Raw genomic sequence first — 10,387 nt, 5'->3', positions numbered from 1 at the left:
TGGGGGGGCCGCGGGTTGGGGGAGCCCGGTTGCGCTTTGGAGAGCCGAGGAACTGCCACCTCCCAGCGCGAGGGCGCCTCAGCCACCCCTTCCCAACCCTTTCCCAGAGGTGAGAGCCAGGAGTCCGAGCTTCTAGGTCTGTGAGGTGCCGGCGCCCTGACTGTCGGCTCTCCGCCATCCGCGCGCCCCCAAGCCCAGCGGGCGAGGCCCCGGGAGCCCCGCCGCCGCCGCAGCCGAGCCATGCTCCACCTTAGCGAGTTTTCCGGCCCCGACGCGCTCCTAGTAAAGTCTACCGAGGGCTGCTGCTCTGAACCCAGTACCGACCTGACCCGGCTGCCCGCCAGGGACCCATCCGCAGCCGCCGGCTATCCGGGAGGTAAGGAGCGAGGCCAGGGGTGCTCAGACGGCGGCGCACCGCGGGGACGCAAGGTGCCTGAGAACAGGCAGGGATGGGGACGCTCGAGCGGTAGGGGTAGGGGCGGAAGGAGATTCGGGGTCTTGTGGTGCGCACCCCCAGTCCCACCCACACCGGGCCTCCAGCGCCTCCGCAGGAACCTGTGCGTGTATCCAGGCGTCCTTTTGCTTTTGCACGTGTGTTTTGTGTGTGCATGTTTGTATGTATGTCTTGGGGCGTATGCCGGCTCCTGCTGATTCGGAATGTGCAAAAGGCACTTTGCGTGTGTCAGCGAGCACCGAGGGCTTCTTGGGTAGGGGCTGCGGGCTGTCCGAGGCTCCGGCTTTGATGTGCGCGGAGCTGATTCCTGCTCCCTCCTCAGCAGGTGATTTCTTGAGCTGGGCCTTGAGCAGCTGTGGCGCCGGGGAGTACTTAACCGACTCTTGCCTCCTGGAGGGGCCTGCGCCCACGCCTCCCCCTGGCCTCGGCTACAGTGGTAGCTTCTTCATCCAGGCAGTACCCGAACACCCGCACGACCCAGAAGCACTCTTCAACCTCATGTCGGGCATCCTAGGCCTGACACCTTTCTCCGGCTCTGAGGCGGCAGCATCCCGGTCTCCTCTGGACGCCTCTTTTTCCGCAGGCTCCGACGCCTTGCTGTCAGGTCCACCAGACCTTTTCTCCCCCGATCTGGGCGCTGCCGCTTTCCCAGAGGCGTTCTGGGAGGCCTCGCCCTCAGCGGGCGCCCCCTCACAGTGCCTGTATGAGACTCATCTCTCCCCACCCGACGTCAAGCCAGGCCTCCGGGCTCCTCCGGCTTCCCCTGCGCTGGACACTGCCTCGGCCTTCAAAGGTCCGTACTCTCCATGGGAGCTGCTCTCAGCCGGGGCTCCAGGGAGCTGTGGGTCACAGGGAGGCTACCAGGCCGCCCCGGAGGCCCGTTTCCCCTCGATGGGGGCCAAGATTGAAGACCTGCTGTCCATCAGCTGCCCCGCGGAGCTGCCGAGTGGCCCTGCCAGCAGACTCTACACCATGGGGACCTACGATGCTTTCCCGCTGGCCCCGGGTGACTTAGGAGAAGGAGCCGAGAGCCTCCCGGGGCTCCTGACCCCTCCTAGCGGGGAGGGAGGGAGTAGCGGCGAAGGCGGAGAGTTTCTAGATGGTACGCAGCCTGAGCTTTCCCCGCTGGGCCTTCGCAGCGCCGCGGCGGACTTCCCGAAACCTCTGGTGGCGGACATCCCCGCGAGCAGTGCCGTGCCTGAACCTTCTGGACCGCCGCCGGCCCCATTCCCCCCAGCCAAGGCGCGGCGCAAGGGCCGCCGGGGCGGCAAGTGCAGCGCACGCTGCTTCTGCCCTCGGCCGCATGCAAAGGCGTTTGCTTGCCCGGTGGAGAGCTGTGTGCGCAGTTTCGCGCGCTCCGACGAGCTCAACCGCCACCTGCGCATCCACACTGGCCACAAGCCCTTCCAGTGCCGCATCTGCCTCCGCAACTTCAGCCGCAGCGACCACCTTACCACACACGTGCGCACGCACACGGGCGAGAAGCCCTTTGCCTGCGACGTGTGCGGCCGCCGCTTCGCGCGCAGCGATGAGAAGAAACGGCACAGCAAGGTGCACCTCAAGCAGAAGGCGCGCGCCGAGGAGCGGCTCAAGGGCCTTGGCTTTTATTCGTTGGGCCTCTCCTTCGCAGCCCTGTGAGGGTGAAATGGGTTTGTAGATTGGGGCGCCGCAATCTGGCACGCAAGAGAAAACCTGCCCCCACCCTCCGCCCTCCTCCCCAGTCCTCTGCCCACTTTTTTTCGGCACGCCCTAGGGCGGGCCTCTGGTCCGGCTTCTAGTTCCCTTGAAGCGCCCGCCGCACACACCCTGTTCAGCACCAGCTCCACGGACAGCTCCCGTGGTCTAGCCGCTGTCTTTTGAGTCAGCAGCGCTTTGGAGGGAAGTTCTCTTGGGCCACCCCACTGAGCAGGCACTTACTTGGAACTTAAAACACTCTTTGTAACTGGCGCACGCCCCACGCCCCCTCCAAGACCCCCCAGAGACAGGCTGGGGTAGCGCCGAGCTGGTCTCGCGCAGAATTTTGTACAGCAATGTCGTTTTCAGCGGCCATTTGTTGTAACGTTTTGCTTTGGGGTTATTTCCTTTTTGTTGTTAATTTTTGTAAAGCAGACGCTACTGTCAAGCAGTTGACAGAACTGTTTATTTTTGCAATTAAAATTATTGTGCTAAAAGCTTATTGAATCTGCCAAGCTCCTGACCACCGCTCCCCCCCCCCCGCCCCCCGCCCCCCGCCCCATGAGGATATGTGCCAGAAAAGAAAGGAGATGTCATGCTCATGGAGTCATTACACACGTACTATCAGGCACTATGGCATGTGATAGGCGTTCAATAAATATGTACTGCATTAACGAATGAATTTAATCACAGCTGACCTAACGGTTCAAGGTGTTTCTGGAACTTGAGAGTCGTGGAGAGGCTTAGGCATTAAACATTGTGCGTATATTATCCTCCTTAGTCCTGGCAATCTTGAGTGCAGCATAAGGAAGCAAAGAATGTAACTTGCTGGGTAACCCAGACAGGGTCAAACTCAGATCTGTCTGGTTCCAAAGCCAATGCTTTTTTCCCAGCTCCAGCATGGCGGCGCCTCAGCTTAAAATCACTGTTTGGAAAGGCATCTTAGCAAGAGGTGAAATAGATTTGGCAACTAGAGGGAGCTCCAGGCAGTAGCTACAGCAGCAAAAGACTGCAGTATTTCAGTGCTGTTTGTGAACGCCCACAGTATTGGTTATCACAGCCAGTGCGCTTGCATCTGTATAAGAATGACATGCTGTCAGGGCCAGAAGGGACTTAGCATTCAGCTAGACCATTGATGAGAAGAGCCAAGCCCAGTAAGGAGAGGACGTTTGTCAGAGGCTCACAGTCACATTAGTTGCTTTTCCCATAGCAGTCCATTTACCACCTAGTCATGCAATGACTGCAGCCCCTTTTCCATAACTCTCCTTCCCGGTGAACATCTATAGCTTTGGGGGAAAGAGGCGGGTAGAAGCGGGGAGTGGAGCTAGGAGGATGGTGAGGAAAGTATGATCCTGTGATGGGGAAAGTAGGTAATAGGTGAATCTTGGCCCTCCCTTTACTCCCTAAGTTCCCAACTCAAAAGCTTTTACTTTTCCTGGCCATCTTGGGTAGATGCTAGAATATTAAAAGCCTGTTGTGCACCCCCATCTCTCCTCCCCGATAGCTCCTCTCTGCTAAGGAAAGGATAGAACCTGTCTTGAGCACTTCATTCTTTTCTCAGCTGAGCTATTCCTGAATTAAGAGAGTCCTACAGCCCTGAGATGTCAGATCAACCCAGCTTTTGATCCTTTGGCCACTTCATTCCTTCACAGATGTGCTCACCCTCCACCCCCACCCCCTCCCACTCCGGTTGACGAGAGAGAAAATTATCAAGTCAGTGAATTCTACCCATTTTCCTCCCAAGGTGCTAAGTACTTTCATGTGGTTGAGTGCCTTGTATCTAATAAACCAGTCTGTGGTAAAGGATTCACTGCTCCCTCCTCTAGGAGGGGTTTCCCTGGCTTAGACAGTAAAGAATCTACCTGCAGTACAGGAGACCCAAGGTTCAACCCTGGGTCAGGGAGATCCCCTGGAGGAGGGAATGGCTACCCATTCCAGTATTCTTGCCTGGAGAACTCCATGGACAGAGGAGCCTGGTGGGTTCGACAGAGTTGGACACGACTGAGCAACTAACAGTTCTAGGAGAGTCAGCACTTTCACAGAGCAGCCTGTACGGAGCAATGTTTAACCCTGCAGTGAGCCTCAAATGGTGGAGCACCAGACACTGTGATAGGGAAGTGGTAGATCCGTGGAGACATAAGATGATGATGACTCTCATTATCTTACTATTTAAGTGATCACACCTTTCACTTTTTAGGCATAGACCACCTGACTATACTTCCCATGGAGAGTAGGGTAAGAAAGAGCATAAAGACCCAGATTTCAAGCAACTGGTTTCAAACTACACAACCTGAACAAGTAAGAAGGGCAGAAAGTGAGTGGTGTCTAACCACCCCATCCCCGCCCCCTTCAGCAGCATTCCATCAAGTACTGTCAGCTCTATTGTGTCCCACCTTGTCCTCACACCCACCTACGCTTAAAATCACTGATAAGAAAAATGCACCCCAAAGAAGTGGCTTAGTAGTGGTGCTCGTACCAGGGCCCAGCCTGGGTTCTAGAACTCCCAGCTAAGAAGGCCCTGTTATTTATTCCTAAGAGAAACTGCTCCGTTTACTGGAACTTCCCGTAGGGATTTTGAGGGAAAAGAATGTTAGGCCAGAGATGGAAAGAATTAAGTGAAACACTCAGAAAATTGTCCCAAAGCAGGACCCAAACATAATCGGGGACAAATAGCTCATTTTCCTTATTCGCTCCTATTTTTAGTTTAGTCCTCAAAAACATGGGTGTTTTCCCAAACTTAGTTCTGAGACCCTTATTCCCCATTTCAACACTCTCCTTGGAGAGCACATTAATTCCTAGGCTTTCAGTTATCACCGCTACACAGAGGACTTCTAAGCCAGCCAGCCCTCATCTCTACTCCAGCTGAAGCCCATGACTCTGAATAATGAACATCTCCATATGGGGATGTTATATGGGGATGCTCACCACCATTTCAAACACAATCTGTCTAAAACCAAATCATCCTTTTGTATACCCAGTTTATGCTAATGGAGACCACCATTTGTATGGTTCTCAAAATCACCTAAGTAACTGTGGGATTCATTTTCTACCCCTCTCTCCCCCACATCCAGGCTGTCAACTCAGACTTCATGGATCTTAACTGAAGTTCAAAAGGGTCTTACACACTCTTAATTCATGGTACATTGCTTGCTTTTATGTATAATTTTTAGCTTGTGAGGTCATCTTAAGTGGAGATTTACCTGGTCAGTAGTATTTGGTAGCCTGGGTTGAGGGTATGTTTCTCCTGAGCAGTTTTGTGCTTGCTTCTGCCAGGCATTCCAGGAATATCAACTGATGAAGGCCAATCTTTATGTTAATTTCTTGGCTTAGGATTCTTATATTGTGCAGGTGTTGAGTTCAAACTCTAACTCAAGTAGTTACAGCTACTTGAGTTACAGCTTCTCAGAGGCAACTCCCCTTCTCTACCTAGGGCTCAGGTCAGGACAGACAAGCAATATGGGAAGGTCTTCCTTCTCCATACCTCCACAGCACATCTTGCGCTCTCATCTGTTGCTCTCAGCTCCCTTGTTGTGGTCCAAGTAGATTTTCTTCCCTTTCTTGCAAGGTCAGTTGAGCATTTCAGATGTCTTTTATGTTTTGTGACATAGTCCATGCATTCTTTAGCAGGAGGGACTTTGGTTTATTCCAGAATAGTGCTGAAAACTAAAGCCAGAAGATACAGATTCCTCTATTATAATATTTCCCCCATTTATCCTCTTTGTGCCTATTGCCAACACCCAAGTCCATGCCACCGCCTCCACATATACAAACACCTTGGCTATGACAATCACATAATAATTGGAAGGATCTTACAAAAACATCCTGACTGATCCCTCATTGTACAGAGTAGGAAATTGAGGTCCGAGAAGTTTGGGGATTTTCTTAAGAGCACACAGACGATGAGAGACTGAAGTGGACGTTACATCTGGGCTTTCCAGGTCTAAGACCAGTGCGTTTCCACATATCCATTTGTTTCACAACTATTACTGAGTGCCTACCATGTGTTGGGCCTGTGGTTACCAATTTTTTTCCTTTCCAGTGCACCTGAAGAATTTGACACACATACACATCAGTAACAAATCCTCACTCAAATCCTGGCTCTCATCTTGGAAAGACAGGGAAGAGTAGTAAGCATCTTGATGATGTGGGACATGGGGGCATGGGGGAGAGTTTGACAAAGCAACTGAGAGTGCTGTTTCCTCCCTCTTCACCCCAACCCCTGGCCTTATTTGAAACAAGCTTGTACTATACCAAACCACTTCTGTGGTCCCTCTGCCCCCATTCTCTCTCCTTCCATTTCACACTGCACAGCACTGTAATTTCCCTAAACTGTTTTTCATAGTGTTTTATTTCAAACTGACCACAGCTTGCACCTTCCTACAAAAAATACACTGCAGTTAAAGCCCTCCATATCTGATCCAAACTTATTGTCCATCCTCTTCCGTCATCTCCCCTCCACCCACGTGAATCCTCCCACCAAATCCTCCAACTACTAAGCTTCTTCAAGCGCAGAGACCTTGTCTGATTCACACGTGTGGCCACTGTATCACTAGGCCTTCTGCCCAGTACACCTTAAGTGCCTGATTATTGTGCTGATTGATTGGCCAAAACCAAAAAGGCCTAAAGGCCTAAAAGGAGAAGAGGAAAAGAGAAGGGGCCGAGGAAGGAAGGAAAGTGGTTGGAGAGCATGAAACTGGGAAGGATCAGGAGGGGGATGGGAAGAAGCAAGACTGAGGCCCTGAGCCAAGCCCAGGGGCCCCATGAGTAGGACATACTTCTGGCTGGTTTGTGCCTGTCCAGTTCTTCCGAGCCCATGATTCTCTGCCTCAGCTTTGGGTCCCCAGATGTGTCTGTTGTTATTCAGCTCTCTCTCTCCCTTTTGGTTTTTCTGGCCCACATGGAGTGGGATTCAGTGTAACATTTTTAGAACTGTGGTTCCCATAACAACCAAGCAGGAACTGTTGTCCATAAAATGTAGCCTGGGCACACATGCACATATACATATGCACGTGTGTGTACATGCACACCTGAATACACACTTATACAAGTACATGTATGCCTACTTACATACACACGTGCATTTACTCATATACACATTCATATGTACAAACACCCCCCCATGTACACATGCATACATTCACACATTCATGCACTCACTAACACACATGCATACATGTGCATATGCACAGATATACACTTGTATGCATATGCATGTATATACACATTGACAAAAACACATGTACATACACATGCATGCCCTAAATTGGTTTTACAGATTCAGAGGAAGCACAGGGTGAGAACAAACATCACTAGAACAAAAAAATACAGGAATATTTTTGGCAGTCTACAAAAGCAGGTGAATTTAGAGAATCTTCATTTTGGCAGCAGAAGGCTCAATGGGCTTAATACAGCCAAGGGGTGTCAGGGGGGCACTATATTCAAGCACAGACCTTAGAACTTAGTGACTTGAATTCAGATCTTGACTATTCCCTTTTTTGAGCTCTGAACTCTAGCTTCCCAATCTGTAAAGTGGGTACAATAATAATACCTACTCAATAGGTCTGACATTTGAGTAATATATACAAAAATGATGTGTAATGCCCAGCATTTGGGTGGGCTTCCCTGGTAGCTCAGTGGTAAAGAACCCACCTGCAAAGCAGGAAATGCAGGAGACTCACATTCAATTATTGGGTTGGGAAGATCCCCTGGAGGAGGACATGGCAACCCACTCCAGTATTCTTGCTTGGAGAATCCCATGGACAGAGGCTCCTGGCAGGCCACAGTCCTTAGGGTCACAAAGAGTCAGACACGACTGAAGCGACCGAGCATGCAGCATTTGGTTAATAGCTGTTATAACAAGTCTTAAGAGAAGCGATTTCTTATTTGCTCAATCTAAGAAGACTTTCTCAAGGAGGAAAGAAATTCAGGAGCTAGGGGAAGGAAAAGAAGATGTGGGGGAGGAGGGGAGTTTGAACTGACTGGCCTGGGTCCTTGTTAAATTTGCCTTTCTTGAGAAGCTACCTGACAGCTCTACAAATTATCCTGTTGCTGTTTAGTTGGTTCTTTGGTGTCCAACTCTTTGTGACCCCATGGACTATAGCCTGCCAGGCTCCTCTGTCCATGGGATTTCCCAGAACATTGGAAATCTGGTTTCCAGTATTCAGATTATATAAGAATGGGTTTCCTGTATTCCAGTATATAAAAATACTGGAATGGGTTGTCACTTCCTTCTCCAGGGGACCTTCCTCACCCAGAGACTGAACCTGCATCTACTGCATTACTGACAGATTCTTTGCCACTGGGCCATCAGGAAAGCCCACAAACTATCCTTCCAGATACTAAATGCCCAATGACCCTGCCTTAGCAGGAATAGGATGGGGTGAAGGAGAGTCCCCATCAGCGTCATTTACTGGAGAATCCTGGGGCTGTGGGGGATTTCTGTTCTGCTGCTGCCAGATAACCCCTCATGGTCTTGGCCCTCAACCTTGCCCAAGCCAGTTTCTTTGCCTGTGTGCAAGCACTACCCCTAGTCTGGAATGCCTTCTTCTTTTTCTCATCCAAAGCTCAGTTCATCTCATCCCTGGGCTTAGTAGCCCAAACACCCTATCCGATTTTACCCACTGCAGTTCTATAAACTTCTTCCAAGCTTGGACAGTCAGATTGTTCCTGCTTCATCAGCTGGATGGGCCTCAAGTCAAGGGTGGGCCCTCTAGGTACTCAAGTTCCGTAGAGCCAGACTTCTCCCCTAACCAAGTTTGAGATGGGAGTGGGTGGGAAGGAACCAGCGGTCTCCTGTCCCTTTCTTCCCCCTCCAGGTCCCGACTAGGATTTGTGACGGGGGACATGTGCTCCTAGACGGCACCCTCAAGGGCAAGATTGGGTCCCGGGACCTGGTGGAGTCTGGCCGAAGAACTCCTAGTTCCTCTGGGTCGCTGGGGATGCCCAGAGGGGATGGGCCAGACAGTCTCCTCGAAGGCTGTGACCCGAAGTCGCTGAGTGCACACCCCAGGCGCGCATCCCTGGCGGCTGCGTAGGGCCGGTGGCGCAGATCTTAGTAGCGCAGCGCGCCGGCCCTCTCCCAGACCCACAGAATTCCGCACCCCAGGGTTTGCCCCGGGTGGGAGCAGGCCCAAACCCGACTGGTAGGGTTAGGGCGGAGAGGTTCGAATTAAAGGTGGGCAGCAGAAGTCACAACCGGAGGTGCCTGGGGCAGGGGGAGTGCACTGGGCGGTGCCGCGATCTGGGAAGACAGGGACCCAGGAGGAGCTCGGCCGGAGAGGCCCCAGCACCCCCAGGGCGGCGGCGCGGACCCCTCCCCCACCGAAGCCACCTTCCGCGGAAAACGTGGGGTCCCGGCGCAGCCGCTTCTGGCGGCATCTGCCGCTCCCCAGCTCGCAGGAGAGCCCGCCCCGGAGGAGGGGCCGGCTCTGCCCCACCTCCTCGCCGCCTCCCTACCCCTTCCTTTCCTTTCCTCCGGCCGCGCGCCCCCTCCTCCCTCCTCCATCCTTCCCCCACCCTGTTTGTGTGCCCCTCCCGCTGCGACTGGCTGGGAGGCTTGGCCGCCCCCGCCCCGATAGGGAGGCGGGGGCGCCAGCCGCGGCGGCCACCCGAGGCTGCGGAGGGGAGCGAGATCCGAGGCCCCGAGGCGGCCCTGCATCTGGCCCGGGCACGCGGGGGCTGCCTCTGCACCCCCAGCCGAGGGCCGCGGGGCCTGGCCTCGTCGCGGGGTGGAGGAGGTAAGGGCGAGTCGCGGGCGCGCTGCGGGACCGCTCCTAGAGAGAAGGCAGGGAGGACCCCAGTCGCTGCCTCCTCCCCTTGCTTCTCCCCCACAGCCCTCTGGAGGCCCGGGAGGCTCCCGGACCGCGGGGGATTGGAGCAGGCCAGAGGCAAAGAAGGGGTTAATATAAGGACTTAAAATCAGAACGATTCGAGACCAGGCTTCCCATCCCCCCTCTCGCCATTCGTTCCTCAAGCCAGGTTGGGGGGCGGGGCGGGCTCCAAACCCCACTGGGACTTTGGACCTTGGAGAGCAGGGACCCGAGGGAGGGAGGAGAAAGAGCGCCCTCAAACCCCAGCCCTTTCCACCTGCTTCTGCAAAGGGGTGGGGGAGGGGGTTGGTGTTGAGGCCTGGCTGGGCACCTGTGCGGGTGTCTGAGGGTGGGAGGGTTTGTGTGCACGTGTGATGGTCTAGAGGTGTGCATGCGTGTGCACGCATGTTTCCTCACATCCTGGTGCTTCTGCCGGTGACTGTGCCCACAG

General features: G+C 53.6%; 1 protein-coding gene across 1 annotated transcript; it reads left to right on the top strand.

Moving 5' to 3' along the window:
* The first annotated feature begins 240 nt into the window (after positions 1–240).
* Positions 241–2,092, top strand: EGR4 (early growth response 4). Its single transcript, XM_061156321.1, has 2 exons — positions 241–376; positions 777–2,092. The coding sequence occupies exons 1-2, from the start codon at positions 241–243 to the stop codon at positions 2,090–2,092; spliced, it is 1,452 nt and encodes a 483-aa protein (XP_061012304.1).
* The last annotated feature ends 8,295 nt before the right edge of the window (positions 2,093–10,387 follow it).

The sequence above is a fragment of the Dama dama genome, chromosome 11 (genome assembly GCF_033118175.1).
Source record: "Dama dama isolate Ldn47 chromosome 11, ASM3311817v1, whole genome shotgun sequence".
NCBI lineage: Eukaryota > Metazoa > Chordata > Mammalia > Artiodactyla > Cervidae > Dama > Dama dama.
The sequence above is the reverse complement of the archived record's forward strand: the minus strand, read 5'-3'. Positions and strand labels throughout refer to the sequence as shown.

What these genes read in the sequence shown, in the direction of transcription:
- EGR4 (XM_061156321.1), top strand. Translation starts at nt 241, where the DNA reads ATGCTCCACCTTAGCGAGTTTTCCGGCCCCGACGCGCTCCTAGTAAAG. An exon ending in AGCCGCCGGCTATCCGGGAG is followed by an intron (nt 377 to 776) that starts GTAAGGAGCGAG and finishes CTCCCTCCTCAG; the next exon opens with CAGGTGATTTCTTGAGCTGG.